Here is a 22,434-nt window from a genome sequence, read left to right as displayed (position 1 = left end):
ACAAGCGATCAAAGATTTTACAGGAAAGTTAACGTTGGGTTTGATGCAAACTGTTATTTAACAGATGGAGAGATGAATGTTATTTAATTTTTTATTCCCGATTTTTGTACTTGTTGAGAAAAATATACAAATGCAAAATAATTTTTTTTATTACGACTTCATAAATGTAGATTATAGTCTAGTTGTTGTTATAGTCCATATTCAAGTGCTAGTGACAGATGGATTTGGATTTGGGGTGTGGTGACCCTGAAAAAAATACGTTCAAGAATCGGGCCTTCATATCGACTAGCTGCCACGGTATAATAATTCATTAGTTAAGGTAGGAGGAGAGGAAAGTTAAGTAGGAGGAGAGGGAAGGAACGTCAGGTAGGAGCAACATTGGTGCTGATCGAGGCTAGAGTGGTGGGAAAGTTCGTGTTAAGGGTATGTTGAAAATAGGTAAAAGTAAGGTTCAACAGGTAAGTTATTTGGTCTTGTATTGCTGTGTCCCATTTATTGCACTGCAGTCTTTGAAGTTTGCGTTAGATATTGGCATCTTTCAGGCCATGTATATTTGTTTTCTTTTAATAGTTATTATTATTATTACTCGAATCTTTACACCCTTCCGACCTCCATTTTCGCCAACCTCTTCCTCTCCCTCATTCTTCACACTCTCCAAATATCGCTTTCCACTCTCAGTCATGGCAGCAGTCACCACTGCTGACAGACCCACTCTCATCGCCATGCATTCGTCTCTCTTTCTCTCATGCATAGAATGGAATAGAAGTGTTGGCACTGAATGAATAGGCTCATGGCATCACAAAATCAACCCCACCCCTCTCATCCAGCATCACTATCGCAGAGAGTGTAGCTCAGACATCACATCAGAGATCATAGCTACGTTTTTTACAATTTCGCTAACACTTGGAAGCCGATAATTTAGTTTAGTTAAGCGCAGAATAAAAGAATAGAAAACTAATACTGATGATGTCATAGAAAACGTAAATTTGACAGTGAGCTGTTCCAAAAACGCATCACAACGCATCATCCTTTGAACTTGAAGGAATTAAATTTTGAAGCATGTCAAAAATATGTTTATTGAACGATGTTTTGGAATAAATTCACAACGGAGAAAGAAAATGTGGAGCAGAATTCCTTAAATTTTATTAATAAATATAACGTTATTTTCTTTTTACAGAACCATCAGCCCATAACAATTAACAATCCAGTCATGTATGCCTTCACCTAATTATATAATGAACAATATACAGTATCTCAATCATGATACAAATTTATTAAATTATTTTATGAAACTCAAATATTAGATTCTGTATTGGATTAATACTGTATTTTTAGACCTTCACTGCACAATGTGGAATAAGGTAGGCTATAAAAAATTCGTAATTGTTCAACAATCATTAATTGTTCAATATCAGATGAGATTTGTGAGGGAAAATAATCCTTACGACAATGTGATGAAAAGTCATTTCATGAAATAAAAACACTTCTTCAGGTGAAAAACGATCATTCTTATTAATTAGGATTAAAATAATTTCCAACAAAATAAAGATACGAAAATAATGCTCAACAAGAGTCTTGACCAACAAGACTTGGAAATTTGTTCTAATGCTGAAGGTATACAAACGCCAAGCATAATTGATACGCACTCAAAATTGGAATAAATTATGTTAACCTAATTTCAGAGTCATCAATTAAATACATATGATGAGAGTAACTTGATAAGTAAAAATTAAGTCGCACCTCGTAAAGTCAAACCACCTTCAGTCAACTTTAACCTTCAAGTCATAAATCTTCGTCGACAAAAACACCTCCATCCTTCCGAGGTAAAAGGACGAGGTCGCGAGGAAGTGGCAGCAGATGCACAGGTCGGGTTATCCGCAAATATTCTTCAGGTCCGCCCGAATCTTGCTTGCCATCCGTAATATATCGACTGCCAGAAGCAGCGAAATTGTCATCAGGGTTCAGTTTACGTATGTAGTTGTTTTTTAGTCCTTGGTTTTTCCAGGATTCCCGCAGTCTTTGTCGGATCGGTACTTGAGTGAAGTAACGGAGGTCGTCCGTCGTCATGAATGTGTCGGAAGAATCTGGTTTAGCGTCGGTAGACCAACCAATAATTTTCGGGGTGTTTGTTTGAACAACAATAGAGCTGTGGAGGTCATTGAACTTCTTCAAAGACCAAGAGTCTTTGGAAGAGAAGGCGTAGGCTTCTTCCCTCTTCCAGTTTTGGACAACGGCTTTGAGACGTTCAGACCTCTTTTGACTGCACTCACTAGTTCCAGGCTCGTCAGAACTAGACTTACCAAGGATATCAGTCCTTCTCTGCTCGAGCTCAGTTTCCGTGTGCACGATTTCTAGGAGTTCGTGAACAACTTCGCTAGACTCAGTCATATCCCGAGCATCAAACAAATCGTTGACGATTTGGTTTTCCGAACCTTCAGCAGTTGTTAATTTGGAAGTCGTACGATTATCGGGAGTAAGTTCTGAGCCTTCTTGACACGGGTCTACTTGTGAGTCTCTTCTGAACGACCTGCCTTTATTTTCATTCCTAGTCTGACGTCCAAAACCGAAAATGTAATCAGTGTTTTCACTCAAGTTCAAAGTATCGTCACTGGTATGGTAATCGTTATTGAATTGTCGGTACGAACTAAAATGCCTGCTCTGGAGTAATCGACGGTGCTTGTTCAGTGCGGCATAATTACAATGATCAGCTGCTTCAAAGCCCTTATTTCCAGAGCGTCTTAACGTAGGATAAATTTCCATGAAGTTAGGGAGCGTGATGAATCTGTGAAACCGCTTTGGACTTTCAAGAGCTTCAAACATTTTATTTTTCCCAATCAAGCGATTCATGCGGAAAGATTTGCTCTTGGGGCTCATAGCGTAAATGTTCACCATCTTGCGAGAAAATGAATTGTGGGTAGTGGCGTATTTGAGTTTTCTCTCGTTAATACGAGAGGAATTAAACATTTCACGGCGATTTCTGGTTCCATACCGTCGGGTTGACCACCTTGCACGTGGAGACCTTCTCCTAGTTTGAACTTCTCTGCAAGATTTAATGAAATACGAGGGTATGAAGGGAGGCTTGCGGTTGGCTGAAGGTGACCTGTCCTATTCGGCTTTTGTTCGGTACGTGTTCTTCCAAATTTCGACCAAAATGACCGCCGAATGGAACCTAAATAGAATCATAAGCGGCAGAGATATTCTTGAAATGATACCCCAAGCAAGGGTACCATAAAATCCGATCTGGAATTGTTGGGAGAGCGTCGAGTGAGTGATGAAGCTGTCCAGTATCCATAAAGTGATGTTGGAGAAGAGCAAGAAAGTGATCACTTGTCGCCCTGGCTTGACGAGCTGCTGTAGCCTTGTAGAACATGTCCTCCTGCTAGCTTCTGCCACGAGCATGCCTTGTAGAGACACCTGTCACACAAACAAAGACATTCAAATACTAAAAAATAACTGAATTACAATAAAAATACATAATTATTAAAAAGTTACTGAGTGCATGGTTAGCCACCGAACAGGATTCATGCAGTGATTATGTTTCGTGCATTCAATTATCTTATGGTCCCGAACTGGCACGTACTGAGTTATAATTAAAACTAGTCAATCAATATGAATGCATCTACAGAGGAGCTTATCTTGATATCTTGCTAAGTGTTCGATTATTATACATTCACTCGAAAAGTAGATGACTCAACTAGAATAATACATGATCAATCTTTGATCATGCAAGCAACTCTGTCGGGAAGAAAAAGTGACGAGAGCAGAATTTTTATAGGAAGTTCATTACTGTAGAGTGGCAGATCATCGAACAAACCTGAATAACAAGTAAGCAGCAGGAGCAGAAAATGGTCATCAGCTTCTGTTCATCGATGTACAGTCCGCCGACGATCATCCCGAAGATCGCAAAGATGTACACGCCAACAATTGTGCATGAGAGCAACAACCTGTCGAGCTCCAGAGGTTTGGTCGATGAAACCGCGAGTTTGGGGATTTGCCAGAAACCAATGAGGCAGCTCAAGATGGACAGTGAAAGAATTATAATCTGAGAGCCGTTCACCATCCAGAACATTTTTTCGTCGAAACCATCATGATCTTTCATCACGAAGAATATGATCAAGATCACAATGCCGCCCACCAGCACCAGCAGGCCCAGGAACAGGCCTTTTGAAGCTGATCGGCAATCCACCTGATGACACAGAAAATTTTATATGCATTTATTTCTGAATTTTTATTGAATTTTCCAAACATGATCACTTATAGCGTGATGATCATTATTTTTGTCGTTTTCTGTAGTTTTATTACGGTGATCAAATTTATTTGTCATAGGTTATCTATAATCGTCACAAATAAATGTTTAGTTATGCCATTGGCAATAAAATTCTATATATCTACTGGATTGATAGCTATTTAAAACCTAATCTCACGTTGCTCAATTACAAAGGTAAATTTACATGAATTTGATTTTGGTTTAGGATAACAACAAATGAGCAACATTACAATTTTTCAAAGCTCAACTGAAGCCAATTTTCTAACAACGAAATAGCTGTTGACTCAATTGAGGTAAAGTTAAGCGTTTGAGCTTTAATGTTACCTTCCAATGCCCCTTGCGTCCTCGCTTCTCATGCAGAGTTTCTTCAAGAATTGCCTTTGAGAGATTGGAGAAGCTCTTGATGTGCTCCTTGCCAACGTTGCGCCACATTATGTACGTCACGGCAGCAGCGATGAGACTGTCAACAGAGAGATAACACTTAATGATGTACGTCACGGCAGCAGCGATGAGACTGTCAACAGAGAGATAACACTGAATGATGTACGTCACGGCAGCAGCGATGAGACTGTCAACAGAGAGATAACACTTAATGATGTACGTCACGGCAGCAGGGATGAGACTGTCAACAAAGAGATAACACTTAATGATGTACGTCACGGTAGCAGCGATGAAAATTCTGAAGGGAAAATAAGATGCGGTCTATACGAAGGCTAAACGTTATTGACAAGTTCATTCGGACCAGGTTGTACAGCGAATCACTCGGATATTACACAATGAATTACTGAATAACAAAAATAATTAAAGAGTTTTCCTTGTACGCTATAGTAAGTAGGAACTGTCATTTCCATCAAGCGCAATAACTATACTGTAATAATTATATGTTTGTTAACTCTGTTGTTGTTGTAAACAGCAGCCTATAAGCGTTGCATGGTAAACTAAATAGGTATTTATGAGTTTTCCTCGAAAAATATTTTATTCTTACCTGTACTCAATAAGGAAGGGGAAGAACTGCTGTTGGGAGCCTGTCCAGAGTCGCCCCAGGGTGTTGTTATGGTAGCACGTGTGTAGGTGCAGCACCTTCTGAGCGTGCCACGGCATGTCGTACAAATCACCTAAAATGCATCGATACAATTTTAAATGTGATATAACCTTTGCACTTATTCAATAGCCGGTTTATATACCAACATATAAAGAATTTACTTGCGAAGTTTTACAGCTGAAGTTGCATATTGGCAGGATACATCAGGAAAAATCTTAAAATTGCGCTCACTTGAGCCATAGTTGAGTCTGATCCAATCATTGGCGGACTCCCAGACGACCATGCGAACCCAGATAGCCAAGTTTGTCGCAACAAGATGCATGAACGCAAACCTGGCGATCTGGCCAAACTTCTCCACAACCACCTATAGGGATAAGTTACACAAAAATAGGAAGGAAATGAGCGGCAATTGTCAATTTATAGCTGGAATCATTCTGCCATTGCAAGATGTCTAGTTTAGGAGAACATTCGGTCATTTTATCACGACTATTGCATCTGATTTGTTCCGTTGCAAAAAAAATGCAGAAACAAAAGTGTTATGTGACTCTTTCGTAACATCATCATGTTTGACGCAGAAAAAATCAAGGTCGAATATGATATTTTTCAGACAACGTGAATACAGCTATTAACACCTATCGTTGAAAAAGGGGAAGTTCACTTTAAAATATTGAGAAATAATCGTGAGTTGAGTGAGATGATTTTTCAGGATTTGACAGAAGAGATTCAGCCTTGCAAAACATGAGAAACAATCTTAATTAATTGAAGAGACAATACCTCGGAATTGACGAAAAGGAAGTGCATCTGCAGGAAGGTGAAGAGCGCCTGCATGATGGGGTGCGCGAACATGACGTCCTGGGCGCAGTCGTCGCGCATGGTTGAGTGCATCGCGATCTCCAGGCCATTGAAGATCAGAGTGACCAGGCCAAACACTGCACAAGTTTTCCCGTTACAAAATGTTTTCATTGGTGTACTAAAACCCAGAACAGAAATGATGGTTTACATAATTTTCCAAGACCTGGGAAGCTGCTTGAAATGTTGTGTCTATAGAAATAATTAGCATTCGATTGAGGAGAGTGGACATAAATTCAGTCCTGTACAAGTTTTTCAGTTAAAATATGAATTTGTTCTGATGCAAACCTCACAAACCCTCAACAAAAGAACACACCAGTGAACTTTCAAGCCTATTAAGCATCAACTTGCAACTTGTTTGCCTAGTTGTACATATTCGTTCTGAACATATTCAGTAATTCATATGCTATTCCATCCTGAACTGTAAAACTGATAACAGAATAAAAAAATATTAAACTGCATGTGAAATACAATCCTGATCTAATGAACTCCTTACCGAGGGCTCCAATCCTCAAGTAGAAGGAGGTCCTGGAGGTCTTGGACCTGGAGATGTGCGCTCTTTTGAGCGTCCCAAAGGAGTTGATGGATCCTACCTCGGGATCTCCTTGCTTGGTGAGGTTTTCTTTACTGGCGCTCATGGAGGGACAGTTCTCCATGATCACGCTCGTGTAGATGCAGATGATCGCAAAGATCGAGCCAACGTACAAGTATATCAGGAATATTCCCTGCAAGGCCAGCAGTGTTTCAAAATCACAGAATGTATACAGTAATATTATCCTGACTGGTAAGGAAGGTCTTAATATTGTCGCGAACATTAACCATAATTTCATAGAACGTGGTAGTAATGGAACGGCAAACTTAGCTCACCGAACAATAATTTCTCAGCCTAAAAATTTGAAATTACCATTCGTAATTATTCAGTAGATAAGGTTCAATAGATTAATACTTTTTCCAATCTCGGATCTTTATTATGAATAATAATATTTAGATTGATAAATAAGTGCCATTTACCATGTCAGAAATGATATTTTACGACAGTAAAGCTAAATTGCAGAATTAAACATATATTAATAGGAGTTTTTCTCAATGACGTTAAAATGAGGCAATGAACATAATTAACAGGCACATATATAATTTCCAAGAGAATTCAATAACAAAACTGTGCAGAAGTAAACTTAAATCATAATACATTTCATACCTCTTTGAAGAAATGATCAAAGAGAATTCAACGATAAATTTTGTTCGTATTGAACGAATGTATTTACCTGAAATGTAAGAGGCGCCACGTCATTTTCAAGCACTTCCGTGAGACAGAATGCGAACATGAGAAGCACGACCAGCTTGCCGTACATGCCCGACATGACCGTCCACAGGTACATGCTGCACATGAGAATATGAGTCATAAATATGAGCCCGACATGACCGTCCACAGGTACATGCTGCACATAAGAATATGAGTCATAAATATGAGCCTGACATGACCGTCCACAGGTACATGCTGCACATGAGAATATGAGTCATAAATATGAGCCTGACATGACCGTCCACAGGTACATGCTGCACATGAGAATATGAGTCATAAATATGAGCCTGACATGACCGTTCACAGGGACATGCTGCACATGGGAATATTAGTCATAAATATGAGCCTGACATGACCGTTCACAGGTACATGCTGCCTATGGCAATATACGAGCCTGATAAGGCCGTTCAGTCATTAATATGAGCCCGAGAAGACCGGTCAAGTTGAGGTCATACTGCACATGGAAAATCAATTATAACGGCCTAAGTTAAGTACTCTCAGTACTAACTGCATGCAGTGAGTGACAGAGAGCACATTTTCTCGTCGACGAAAACGCGAAATCACGGATGGACAGACAGACGGACATGGCGAAGACAATAGTGCATTTTTCCATAAATGATAAAATGTGCTAAAAACAGTTTTTCTTAATAGATGGACAATAATTCGGACAGTTCTTCAAAGATAATTGTTAACTTTTTTCATGGACTATTTTTCGGCAAGTTATAATAGCTGGTCATATCTAAAAAAGGTAATATAGATGAAAGCTGCGTGCAGTCAAGATCAGCAAGAAAAAATTAGAAAGGTAATTTTTAACAACAAAAAATGTCCATCTCCGACTTACCTGAATTCTTCGTAAGTAATAGTCATCGTGAATAATTATATCAGCAGCTATAATTTCTAAAATACAAACGAACGCTCAGTTTAGGAAAAACTCAAAAAATTCAAGATTTGTTGAATACGTAACTTCACAATTCAGTCAAATCCAAGCCTTCTCTCAGTCGCACACAAAGTAGTTAGATTTTCAGAGCAAAAATACGAGCCATGTGAATAGTCCTGATCCATGCTTGTCACCGCAAATGAAAATTACAGAAAAGAAATCGCAAGCTAACAAACTTATTCATGCTAACCGAGATTCGTAACACAAATTTTGTAAGTATGACACAGCCACGATGTCAGTAATCTCGTGATAATTCTACGATACAAGAACAAATACTATGCAGATTCTAAAAATACACGTTTTTCTTCACTCGTGTGCGCCGGAAAGTCGCGTGCGTAGAAAAGCGCGTCTCAAGTGACACTACGCGCGCCGAGCAGCGTGCATCTCCGAACGCCAAGTAAAAGTCGCACGGTGCGAGGAGCGACGCGCTCAAACATCCAAAGAAAAAGACGGCGATTCGTCGTGTGAACTTCTCATGGATTTCATCGAGAAAGTTGACGATATGGAGTGCGTAAGTAGCGAGTGTTTTGCAGGACATATTCAAACATCAACTGCTTCACTGATACATTTGATCATTTCTTTAGTACTTTGCAAGTGAAATAGATACGAGTATAATCAATATATTTATAGCATCAGAGGATTCAGCTTAAAAAACAAGTTTAAGGACAAATTTTGACAGCTAGATGATCACAAATTGTTCATAAAATTAACTGATAATCCTATGAACAAAAATGGCAAGGCGTTCGATTTGCTATTGCATCTGCACGTGTTATAGGGAACAACAATAACACGTCTCATCGAAGACCGACGAAACAATCGAAAAATTTTGATCTTCAATTTCACGTGGTCAAGGCGTGGTCATCGATTTCATACTCAAAGAGTTCCATTCAAAGCAACAACTGCAGGAGAAAGTGTAGAACTGAACGCTCAGCTGCACTGAAAATGTTGGCTGCTACAGGGCTTAATTAAGCGCTTTCTGTCCCTGCACACGCCTGACATATTTCCCAGGGTGCAGCCTAGTAAACTGCGTCCTAACATGCACATGTACTCGGAGATTGCACTGCACGTAGCATCAAAGACTTCTTCTGCTACTGTTAACAAATTTAATTTGTTGAGTATGAGATTTAAACACTTAACTCATGTAATTTGCAAATGCAAAAAAATATAGAAGAGTACATACCGGCTCTGAAAACTTTTTTCATGATATTTCATGCTGTCAGTTAGTCATTGATCACTTTCTTCGTAGCAACAAGTCATGGCTAAATATCCTTCAAAGTGTGATGAAAATTTTAAAAGAGGCTCTCCGCTTCACAAAGAATCCACCGAGCGCTTAGAATCATTCACACAAAAAATTAAATTATAGGCATTAAAGTTGTTCTGTACCCACAGGCAGCCCAGTTAATTATCGTAATTTTTTATTGTTTTTAGTTTTAACTAGTTTGCGTTTCCGTACTGATTAAGCAAGTCCTGTTAGTTCCCAGGATAATTTTTTGTTCTTATCGCAAACTACTTCCATATTCGTTTATCAGCTTAAGGCAAACTAGCGACATTCCCTCTAGACTTTGACTATCCAGTCCATCCTCTCTAGCCCGGGGCAACTTTTTTCAGCGGGAAGAAAAACCTGGACTCTGTTCATCGCTCTCGTGACCTACTGATTCAGATGGAAGGATCGTCTGCCCAGGCAGTTGCTTCAAGGAATCCGTTGCGTTTTTTATTTGTAGGAAAATTATAACGGGATTCACAACTTTTTTGTTGGAAAAAATATTTGCGAAAAGTATATACATGCGAATAATTCTCATTTAACATACAATGAGGAAACACTTGAATGAGTATTTAATAAAATATTTATATGCAGATAAAAATATTAAAGCAAAAATGAAATCAATTATAGGTGCGATGTGAAGCTTTGCCATTAGATATAAACTAATTTAACAATGAGAAATAAAGCTAACTTAACAGTGCCAAATATTGTATTGAATTACTTACATTTCTTTACTGCGCTGCATTGATATGTTCTCACGAATGATGGATAATGTACTCGCTATGGTTCTAATTTCACATAACATTTCAGGATCCATTGTCATTTCCGACCGGTTCAACGTCCGGCTTCTTTCATGTTTCCTATCGAATTTCCTGTCGTTCTTGTACATTGTCAAGTCCTCGTAATCCTGAGACATTGTTAGTAAATTTACGCCTCGTCAAGCTATTCAATGAATGCATCAAAATTTAAACAACTCTGCAGAAATAGAAAAAGTATCGAATTTATAAACCGTCGTTTATTCTGAAAATATACTATTTGAAGTTCTAAAACCTACAATTTCAGCCTGCACAACGCATTTCACCGTAAATATATTCTGGGATACTGTCACGACCACTCGCTTTAGCGAAATTGAAAAAAAGTTACAGAATTATTTTGTCATCAGACAAAGTAGAAAATGAGAAAACAACACTAACTAATATAAAATGGTAAATTCCTTTTATATTTCAATCTCCGTAACACAAAACATGCACTTAACCTCCAGTTCTGAAGACCGCAAATAAACGAGCCCCAAGTACAATTTGACTATCAGCACTTCAGAGAATCAGGCATAGTGCCTCTTAGTTTTCAAGGAACACAAAGAATCGCGTGCCTGTCGACCAGCGCAGGGAAGACCTGAAGCTGCACTGTCGGATGAATCTTCTTCGGCCGCAATGCCGCAAGAACCTCGCCGGGCACTGCAGACTGCTGCTGCTTCCAGTGCAGATCTACGTCGTCAGTCACCCGAGAAACAATGTCAGACACAAGTCGTCTTAGTCGTTTTGCTGCACGACTGCGTACCGAAGAGCGTTTTGCCTCGCACAAATGGCAAAGAACGCGTCCAGGCAAGTGAAACTCTAGACCAACAACGGGATTGTGTTCCCTCAAGAGTCACGAATGATGCCCATTTGGTAGGGGACGTCACGGCCTGCAGGGCATGATGCGTTCACATCTGATTTTTCCAGAGATTTAACGTTATGTGCGGCTTTCTGTGACACTTTTGGCTGTTGAATTACAAATTCATCACAATTTTTTCAAGCATATTCCCAGCAGGCATCTGACGTTGAAACAACGTTGATTATTGGTTGATTTCAGGTTGAAATGTTGAACAACCAAAATTAAACGTCATTTCAACGTCGAAATCTGACCAACACTAGAAGGGACGTAAAACAACCTTATTCCAACGTTGAAATAACGTCGATATTGGTACGTTGAATTAATACTAATTTTTAAACGTTGAATCAATGTTGATATCAGGTTGAGATGCTGAACAACCCAAATTATACGTCCAATCAACGTCGAAATCTGATCAAAACTAGAACGGATGTAAAACAATCTTATTTCAACGTGGAAATAACGTCGATATTGGTACATTGAATGTTTACTAATTTTTAAACGTTGAATCAATGTTGATTTCAGGTTGAAGTTCTGAACAACCAAAATTAAACGTCATATCAACGTCGAAATCTGACTAACACTAGAAGGGACGTAAAACAACCTTATTTCAACGTTGAAATAACGTCGATATTGGTATGTTGAATGTTTACTAATTTTTAAACGTTGAATCAATGTTGATTTCAGGTTGAAATGCTGAACAACCAAAATCAAACGTCCGATCAACGTCGAAATCTGATCAAAACTGAAACGGATGTAAAATAACCGTATTTCAACATTGAAACAACGTCGATATTGGTACGTTGAATGTTTATTTATTTTTAAACGTTGAATCAATGTTGATATCAGGTTGAAGTGCTGAACAACCAAAATTAACGTCCGGTCAATGTCGAAATCTGACCAAAACTAGAACAGACGTAAAACAACCTTATTTCAACGTTGAAACAATGTCGATATTGGTACGTTGAATGTTTATTTATTTTTAAACATTCAATCAATGTTGATTTTAGGTTGAAATGCTGAACAACCAAAATTCAACATCCGATCAACATTGAAATCTGACTAAAAGTAGAAAGGACGGAAAACAACCTTATTTCAACGTTGAAAAATGGTCGATATCGGTACGTTGAATGTTTAGCTATTTACCAGCATGGAACTAATGTTATCACACCAACATTGAATGAAATACATATATATAACTCTACGATTCATGACCAGAGAATGCAGTTCAATTTTCAAGGAGTTAAGCAATTCTTTAGCTTATTTCTATTGCTCATGCACGCGAGCTGCCGTGGTCAAGGTAGCTAAGGCGTCGCGCGGTCTCCAGCGATCCCGGGTTCGAATCCTGCCACGGACGAAAAACAGGTTGGTTCTTCAACGTTGATTCAATCAGAGAATTTGATGTTGCAGCAATGTCGTAGTAGTAACATTGATTCAACGTTGCATTGTAACGTCGGGACGACGTTGCATGAAAGATGTTGCTTCAATTTTCATTCTAAACCTCCTTTCACCCCGATCTCAACGTCGTAATGTGTAGTTGATTCAACGTCGAATCAACCATAAAATTCAACGTTGCAGCAACGTCGTAGTAGCAACATTGATTCAACGTTGAATTGTAACGCCAGTACGACGTTGCATGAAAGATGTTGCTTCAATTTTCATTCTAAACCTCCTTTCACCCCGATCTCAATGTCGTAATGCGTAGTTGATTCAACCACCGTATGCCTGCTGGGTTAGCTTCTTTCTCAGAAAGTGAACATTCAGGTTAATTGCAAAAAATCACTTAAATGATCAAAATAAACGCATCGCCGCTAATACAATCGAATTGATAAGTTTTGAGGTTGGTAACTATAAATTACTTAATAGAAGCAGACGTACGAAGCAAGTTCGCGAGTTGAAAAAGAGTAAATTTGCCCTAGCAAGCGCTCAACACAAACACACTTGAGGATCTCTGATGAAAATCGTTGAAAAAAGTCAACTCGAGAGCTGCCCTCAATCTTCACTAATTCCAGTTCGACTCGAAGCTTGGAAAAAAGTAGATTACTGCTGCCATAGACAGGTTTCAGGGCGCATCTTGAGGGCAAAGTTTATTGCTATTTTAACCAGTTCCTTCATTTACAATATTGTAGCGGGCAGAAGTTAACGAAGTGAAAACAGGACAATAAGCAGATATTACGAGTATGAGAGGGACAATTTAATTCATACTTTTCTATAGATACGAATATAAATGTTTGTAATGAAGAAGAAATATTTTGATTTTATCGATAGTATCCAATTTTACTCTAACAAATCTCAACAACGAGTTTCAGGCGTATTTCCAAAGCCAAATAAGCCTAGTCTCGACTTTACGGTTCTTCAATAAAAATTTAATTAGTACTCGTAAATGTGAGCATCGTGTTTGACTGGCGATGTCAGCATAAATAAAATTAAGGGAAGTTTGTGAACGTAAAACTTGCATGGATCATGGAAAGTTGGTGGTCTTCGTTAAACGAGTTTTACTTTCTTGGTATTTTCAAAGAAATTGAGCCACAAGGGTCTTTGTTCTCGACCACCTACATGAAAACTATTAGCTTTGATGACTTCCTCTGTATGAGAGAAATGTTATCAGGGATGAAGTTAACGGACTGGTTTTCATTTTCAAGATTCATAGTCTGCGCAATATAATAAAAAATACCTAATCCCAATATTTAGGTGCGAATGAAAATAAAAATTTCCGGTTATTGCGGCTGAATTGAACGAGTTTGATTGATTGATTTGAATTTTTTAAAATAAATTGATACATTACTATTTTCTTGTAATTTTAACGCATCGCCATTAGATACATTGGAGAATAACATTTAGTGCACAGCTGACGTGAAATATTCTCATAACCAGTCTAACTGGTAAACAGAATACCAGAAGATCTAATAGAGTTCAATATTCAGCGTAGACAACATGGAAGCAACATAATAATTTCTACAGGGTCAGTCAGTGCCGATTTTATTTGTGGGGATCTCGCAAAAACCTTGGCATTGCAAGAGAATGCACCTGCGGAGTGATGATCGTCGCGAGGAACTCCCAATCACGACGACGTTGCCTGTATTGATTGATAAATTGGAGTCATATGTTATGCAGAAAACTCCGATTACCTTTCATGAAGTTGAACCCTAAGAAAACGGAGCTCAGGTGGCCGGCATTTTCTCAGCCACACCCAAAGTGAAGAAAGGTCCCATTCCCGTATCTAAACCATAAATCTTATGGCTCCTTGATTTGGCTTATTAGCATTTCATAGAGTAAAATTCTCTTCTCAAGCTCGATGCACCCGTAATTATTCTGGGTGATATTCATGGGCAATTTAACGATTTACTTCTCATCCTAGAAGCCTTGGGTCGACCACCGTAGTCCCGATACCTCCTGTTAGGGGATTACATCGACAGAGGGAGCCATAGTCTTGAGACGATACTTCTATTATTCGCTTATGCCGTCATGTGTCCCGACGCTATGTTCCTGTTAAGAGGTAACCATGAGCTCAGTTAAGTCAACAGTCGGTATGGCTTCCGCGCAGAGTGCAAAAAGAGGATGGACGAGGAAGTGTACTTAAAAATAAACGAGGTTTTTGAATGCCTACCGATCGCCGCTGTCTTGGATAACGTCGTGTTTTGCTGCCATGGAGGCCTAGGTCCTAGCCTAGAAAAACTGCATCAAGTTTCGTCCATACCAAGACCGCTAAAAGAATGGGAAGGATACACTGTCGTAACAGATCTCCTCTGGGCGGACCCCAACCAAAACAACGTTGCCTAAGGCTGTCGGAAAAATAGCTGGCGTGGAATTTCTTTCGTTTTTGGTACCAACGTAACGGAAAAATTTCTCGAGAAGAACAAACTGCAACTTTTGGTCCGCGCTCATGAATTTTAAGTAGATGGATTCGAAATTTTTGGCGGAGGGAAAGGAATAACGATTTTTTCTGCTCCCAATTACGAAGGTAATGATAATTTCGGAGGAGTGATGATCTTCAAGTCGGTATAGGATTATACCTTCATTTTGTTTCAAAGAGATGACAAGGGCGCCGAGTTTCAAGAGAATGCAGCTATTTTAAGCGATTGAAGCAGGTGCAACTGGCACTTCAACACCAAGTTGGCTCATATCAATGTTCGATTAGCGTAAAGTTATTTGAGGGCAGACATTAAATTCTACTCATGTTTGCGAAATCAATGTTTTAATATACATTACTAGAGATCAAGTTAAAATTGATTCATAAACAAATACTTCATTATCCTTAGCTGATATTCTACGTAAAAAAAGAAGTAGAAAATTATTAACCACGACAAAGTATTCAAACGGAAGCAAAACGTTGACCGTTCGTAGGTAAATAATAAACATAAAATAGTAGGATACGCCATAAAATAGCAGTATGAGCCATAAAACGGTAGGATGCTCCATAATAAGGGTGCCTCTGCAGTATAAGTGCAAAAAGCTACGGCCGTTATTCACAGACAGGTTCTGTTTCTCTCCCTTCTCGCGCGCAAAAAAAAAAAAAAAAATAACTCCCATCTGTCGCAGTGTACAGCACGAAACATCTTGACTTGACCTAATAAAATAGGTCAAAGTTAAGCGATATAATAAATTCACACTAGTCTTTTGAACGAGTAAAATGGGATCCAGGTAATTTATATGGTGAATAATAAAAGGAAATAATTGCATCGTTAACAAGCTGTGCTCGACAAACGCGGCATTTCAATGTTTATGTTGCTACGCTCTAACCTGGATTTTTTTAAGACAGTAAACCGATTCACACGCTAAGAATTTTTGGTCATAATTTGATTCAATATGATGCGATAACGTTTTGTATTTGTCGAATAATAGACGATATATGCTGTTATATCGGATATTGTTCATCAATATGCTGCGAACGTAGCTTGTTGGCGATAGGAATATTCTTCAAAATCTTGGTTGTAACGTAATTGTTCCACTTCAATTAACTGTGCTGTTAGATTAATGACAGCTTTAAAATTGACGAATTAATAAGTTAGCCATTGCATTGGAAATGAACAGTTTGACGTAAATAAAATGATTTTGAGGTGTGTAAATAAAGTCTGACGTAGATTCGTTTTATTTCATCACTCATACTTCATCTTAATCAAATGATGAACAGCACTTACGTTGTTGATCTTCCAACAGAGTTTATTCGAAGAAATAATGTGAAAAATATATTTCAAGCATAATCCCAGCATGTAAAGAAATTTCCAAGCACCCTTACATCAGGAAATTTACAATATTAATTTGATTTTCCTCAAAAAAATTGAGCGCCTGAACCAGTTTCAGAATATGGCGGCCTCAATATAAGTACCACAATCCGGTTGGACGTACAGTTTGCTCTATTGACAATTTGATCTCTGCACATAGCACAGTTCCTTCTTACGCTATTTAATTTAACGACAAAGGAAAATAACCTAAATTGTAAATTTAAGTCAAACTAAGTAATTATTGATATTAAATTCCCATATTGTTTATTTGCTTAAACTAAATTGGTACTCACTAAGGTTCTTTCCAGCTCCGGTAGCCGCCCGGTCCATCATAGTCGCGGTCGCGCATGGTCAAGGCATGCGAGTTGGTAGGATACTCGCGCAGTTTGCGGGACGCGTGGCCCTTCTTGTCCAGCGGGGATAAATTGTCGCGCATTTCGTCCTCTCCGCCCGCGCCGTCGTCGGCGTCGCCCTTCATCTTCTTGGGCTTCTTGTGCTTGCCGCCCTTGGCAGCACCGGCACCTAGGCCTAGCGACTGGCCGTTCAGTTCTGTCCAGAAACGCAAATTTTATTCATTTGAATAATTGAACAGTTACAATGGATTATTTTTGGAAATTAAAAAGGATTGAATGATGGATAATTATTAATATAAGGAAGGGAAACAATTTCTCAGTGGGACAGATGCTGGCAAATTACTAAATGTTTGAGTTACATAGAGTAGAAGGGACAAAAAAATGACGAATAATACATACCGGTACACACATGTTTTATTTTCACAGTAAAAGTACTCCAGCGAAAAAGTCCATTAAAATAGGGAAAAATGCCACGACAGATAATTAAAAAGTAAACAAATTAGTTTCAATGATTTTATACTTTTCTTAATTCAAGTCAAATATTTTGAAGGCTACGGTAACAGAAAATCTTATTACTCACCGGCAAGCTTGGCGGCCTCGCGTGAGGCTGGCCCCGGTTGAGGCGGGGCGGGTGGGGGAGGCGGGTTGCCTGTGCCGTGGGACGAGCCGGGTAGGTTGCCGTCCAGCGAGTCCCGCTCCGGGTGATCCGGATAGGCTGCGGGGGCAAAAAACGGGCTAAATTAGTACATAAAATACTTGAAGGTAACTTGGGATAAATATAATTGTCCATCGTGTGCGATGCTAAAAAGCTTTCGACAGAGGCAGCTGGTGAATCTTTAGAATAACTTCAGGAAATTTTCAGTGTGAAAAGGATAGCTACCAGGAAATTATTCAGAATCAGTTAAAAAAATACAATAGAAATTTTTTATTAGAAAAATTTTAAGGCAGTGCACGAACAGTAGGAAATGATATAAAGATATAGTAATAAAGATACAGTAATAATTAAGTAATATAGTAAATTAATACAGTAATGATACAGCAATAATTAAATTTGACGTAAACCAACGTGTGAATTTTATTAAGCGTATATTTTAATTGATAGCTCCAGTTAAAGATACATAGAAGACAATTGATCCGTACAAGAATTTCGTTTAGGAGCCAATTGCAAAAAGTATTTCAGTGGAACATAAAAGAATAACACGTTACACAACGAGTCATGGCAACAGCGATCATCAAGAAGCTTCTCCATAGCTCATCATATACTCAGTAAAGCCGTAGAAGATGACGCACGTTGGTATCAACGTGATGCGTGTCACGGTCTACTTAAGAAAACAATGAATGCTATTCAGCGCCGCACCAAACTCGAGTGACCTTAAACATAAGTAAAACATTCATTCATATTTATTGCAAGCATTTCAATTATGGAAATAAGAAGTAAAATATCAAATCGTTGTCGCTCTAATTAACTGTTAAAGAGATTTTAAAGTTTTGTCAATTAAGGTATATATTCGGCTAAAACGTTAGCTGCGGATATAAGTTAAGATATTCCGCTAAAAAACGGAATGATGAAGTGAGATATATAAAGGATACCTACTACGTGATTGAGTTAGAGATTCTATTCCAGATTAGTTTGCTTTCCAGGTCAGCAAGCTGATGAGCTAGACACAGAATAGTCCTTGTCACAAAAAGGCGTTGTAACAGTTAGACGGCAGCGTTACAGTTAGTTCAGGAGGGTCTGTCCAGCGTAGCGACAACTGTTGCGTCACGCGATCATCTTCGTGCCGGATGCTCTTTGTTGGAATTTTGTTCTTGCGGTGACCGGGACGGCGGTAAAGCGAGAATATCACCGGACTTTCATATCTTTGACTTACTTTTCATGGAAAATACAATGGAGAAATATTAAATTATTAATTGCTCAAATGCAAGGTATAGGCCTGAATAGATAAATGTTGAACTTCAAGTGGTGTTATCCCTGGTCTCGATTTTGGAGACAATAATGTACGAGAAAAAAAATTGATACGTTTTTGCGCCTAAGAAATAGGAAGCTCAGTCCCGAGTCGCGAAATGCGCAAGGTATGTTTTTTATATTAAGGTACAGTGTGAACGCCCAGTATCCATTTACCTCGGCCAAAAGGAGCCCTCCTTTTATTATTTATTGGCACGATGTAATCATCCGTCAGCAATACATCAGCTGACGATCCGGTGCTTGCTGCGGTCAGTTCATCCAGCCTGTCCAGAGTTTCATGCCTTACCGGAGGCGGACCAATTGCTGAGGATTTGAGAATCTTTTGGTTTGCGGCAAGCCATCGCTGGTGGCGGTGGTGGGAGCAATTGCAGCTGCTACGTCGCTCTGACGTTGGCTTAGCGTGCGGAGTCCAACGGACGAACCGCATCGCCAGACTTAGGTTCGAAACTTGTTTAATTTATTTCATTTATGTTCAGCTTCACATGAAGGACATAGGTACTAATAAATTATACCTTAAATGGCCGAGAGATGAATTTATTTAAATTTTTTACACGAGTGAAATAAAGTCACCACTCTCCAAACTTTAACGTTGATTGATATACATATGTGACCACAAGAAACTTTCGTACGAGGAATTGGGTAGGGGTTAACAAATTAAAAGGAATTGGGAAGGAAGTAAAATTATTTATTTGAAAGTTTGTTTAGACGACAATATTCTTCAGCACCATCATCAGTTCTTAATAGTATTCAATTTCAGAATTGCGGACGTCAATCAAGTGATGATGTTAATAGTGAGAAATTTAACCGACAAAATCATATCAGGATTTCGAGCCTATATCGAGAAAGCCTACGGTTTAGATCCACCCAATGTTATTTTGAGCTTCCAAGATGCTTTAAAATCCACACTATTCAAGAAAGATTTTAACTTTCAGAACTTATCAAACGTCATATTTTGTTGTCATGTGTTCATAGTTTAATCTCATGCCGGGCGTCGTGGCGGATAAGTTCAATTTGTGAGGACGCGGAAATGAGACGCACCGACGATAAGGGGACGGAAGAGGGCGGGTGTCAAACATGTACACGCTGCAGAAAGCCACGTTACTGCGCATTCTCTTTCATGAACAGAGTAAACATTATGATTTTTCTAGTTAATAAGGATGAACACGACGGGAAATAACTGATGTATGCAAGAAAGTTATGAAAAAGTTTTAAAATGAGGAGCATGCATTGAACATCCTGACAAATCTCGTCCTCTCACTCAATACTTCAGTCGTAACTCAAAAACAGAATCTTGGTAAATATTCGTAATTGCGTAATATTTTACTGATAAGCTTTCGATTACAAGGCAACACAAAAAGTAATACGCATAGAAAGTCATTCTAGAACGGAACTGACTTTAATGAGGGCTTTCACTCGAGCGTTCACGAGGGTGGTGACGTCTACGTGTGATAAGACCACGAGGGAAGGTCCGACGTTATAGATAAATTTTATGATATCGATAAAATATACAAAGCAATGTAGTAGACATCCACTTTTTTTCGTAAATATTTATTCATTTCCGTTAAAACTTGAGCGTATATATCGATATAATGTGAACACAAATCATCAGTCTATAGAATAAAGCTGAATATTACATAAGAATAACATCAGATTTTGAATAAGAATGTCTGACGCGATATATTAAGTAGTGCAAAACGCAGTATTGGAATTTCTTCAAAACACTGAATTGCATTTTACTTCAAAGTTGTAAAGAAAGTAAGGTTTGTGTTTAACACTTGACACTATTTAATTTATGTAGTAGTTAAACGAAAGTTTATTTTTTCGTAACAGTAAAGTAAAATTCAACGCTAGAAGTACAACACACTTCGTTAATTTCACTCCATCAAGAACATGAAATATCTAATTCACAAACCCCAATCACCATCATAAACTCTTTTTTATTATCATTATTTTTCCGTTTATTCATTTGGTAATGTATCACTTGGTAGTGCCTATATTAAATGCGCTCAAATGCAGTATAGCTGCCGCGCCACCTGCAGCGACGGTCGTCACATGACCACGACTAAACCAGACTTTGTGAGCCTGTACGATGGACCGCGGCGCCGAAAGCCGTGACAGCGCTGACACAAGTCAGTATTTAGTCCTACTGCAACCTTAGTTCAGTAGGAGACATAATGACGTGATGATACGAGCGTAGTAGGTATCAATTACTCAAATTAATTGACCCAATTGGAATTATTTTCAATGTAAGCTGAACATATGATAGAATTTATCAAAATTATGATAGTTGAATGAAGCCGTTGCACTAACCAACATTTGAAGAAAAAAAAAACAGACAGTTCTCTATCAGCAAAAGCACTTCTCAAACGAAACCGTTGAACTTCTACAATACTTTTGCTTTCTAAGAGGTTATAATTGTCATTTATGTATACATTCACGCTTAACTAATGAATCACATGGAGCGATCGCTCGCCTTCAAGCATCTTCCGTCCTTAGAAAAACGGACGCCTTAAAGAGTGTAATGGTGGTGGTGACGTGCAATGGTGCGCAGTGATTATCACTAAAGTCACCATTGGGGTAATTATAACGAGGAAACTTTCGCCTGGCTACGCTATTCATTTGCAGTCCCCAATCATTTGAACGGCTAGAGAATCTACAGTGCATATAAGTGGCGAGCGTGCATCGATCCATACAATTTCAGTGTAACGTATGAAACTTGATGATAACATAAATTAAATGGATTTCATCATTTATCATTGAATTTAATATAATATGTAAAATTATATTTTTAGCGCATTTTCTCATTTACGGAAAAAAGGCGCTACTGTGCTCGTCATGTCCGTCCGTCTGTCCGTCCGTGACTTCACGTTTTTGTCGACGAGAAAATGCGCTCTCTGTCACTCAATGCAGTGAGTACTGAGTTATATTTTAATGTGTCTTAAAGACAATTATAGCCTAATGCTATACTATAATTTTGAAGACTTGTTATTGTCTTAGCGCGATTTCTGTTCAGGTGAAAAATAACAAGTATTAAACAGGAATAATATAGTAGTTTCTCATCTAACAGAAAATACCGCCGTTTTTTGTTTTGACAATATGTCATTTTCTTTTCGTCTTCTAGATCGGCTACTATACTATTTCTGACATAGTGTACATGATTGCAGTTTACAACGTTCAATAGGTCGAAAATTATATCAAAATAAAATTCACCACTTCCAGTTTAAAGTGGCCACTGCAATTGTTGAAATATAATTTTCCACACAAAAACTCATCCACAGATAATTAGCGGAAATCGCCTTTGATGTCGTTTGAAAAATTATGTTTTCTTCATTGCCTGAAACATACAATGTTTGACAAAAATCCTATCTATGCCATTTTGTAAATGTGGTTATTTTGGATTTTGATCGCGTAAAATTAACGTCAGGTACGGCTCAGGTATGACAATTCGCCAAGCACCGTTAGGACGGTGGTTGGCAAGAGTGTAGAAAGAAGTGCAGTAGTGACTAGCTTCATTTGTTACGGCCATTGCCTGCAGCTAATGACCTGTGCAAGGAGGACTAAAACTGCGCGCTGCATCTTACGGA

General features: G+C 38.6%; 1 protein-coding gene across 5 annotated transcripts in view; it reads right to left on the bottom strand.

Annotated features, from left to right (window-relative positions):
- Window positions 1–1,126: 1,126 nt before the first annotated feature.
- LOC108675669 (proton channel OtopLc) overlaps window positions 1,127–22,434 on the bottom strand; it is a 44,561-nt gene continuing 23,253 nt past the window's right edge. For 4 of the 5 annotated variants that reach the window (XM_047885507.1, XM_018163696.2, XM_047885509.1 and 1 more), the window contains exons 2-11: window positions 17,465–17,599; window positions 16,825–17,080; window positions 7,424–7,538; window positions 6,655–6,883; window positions 6,084–6,238; window positions 5,541–5,673; window positions 5,253–5,382; window positions 4,592–4,727; window positions 3,815–4,186; window positions 1,127–3,414 (exon numbers count right to left, since the gene is read on the bottom strand). In XM_047885507.1, the coding sequence (XP_047741463.1) occupies window positions 3,106–3,414; window positions 3,815–4,186; window positions 4,592–4,727; window positions 5,253–5,382; window positions 5,541–5,673; window positions 6,084–6,238; window positions 6,655–6,883; window positions 7,424–7,538; window positions 16,825–17,080; window positions 17,465–17,599 (1,970 nt within the window). In that variant the 3' untranslated portion in view covers window positions 1,127–3,105. Of the gene's footprint in view, window positions 3,415–3,814; window positions 4,187–4,591; window positions 4,728–5,252; window positions 5,383–5,540; window positions 5,674–6,083; window positions 6,239–6,654; window positions 6,884–7,423; window positions 7,539–16,824; window positions 17,081–17,464; window positions 17,600–19,006; window positions 19,464–22,434 lie in introns of those variants that run through there. The other variant, XM_047885508.1, reaches the window with a different exon arrangement.

This window comes from Hyalella azteca, unplaced genomic scaffold (genome assembly GCF_000764305.2).
Source record: "Hyalella azteca isolate HAZT.00-mixed unplaced genomic scaffold, Hazt_2.0.2 contig2234, whole genome shotgun sequence".
NCBI classification, from domain to species: domain Eukaryota; kingdom Metazoa; phylum Arthropoda; class Malacostraca; order Amphipoda; family Hyalellidae; genus Hyalella; species Hyalella azteca.
The sequence above is the reverse complement of the archived record's forward strand: the minus strand, read 5'-3'. Positions and strand labels throughout refer to the sequence as shown.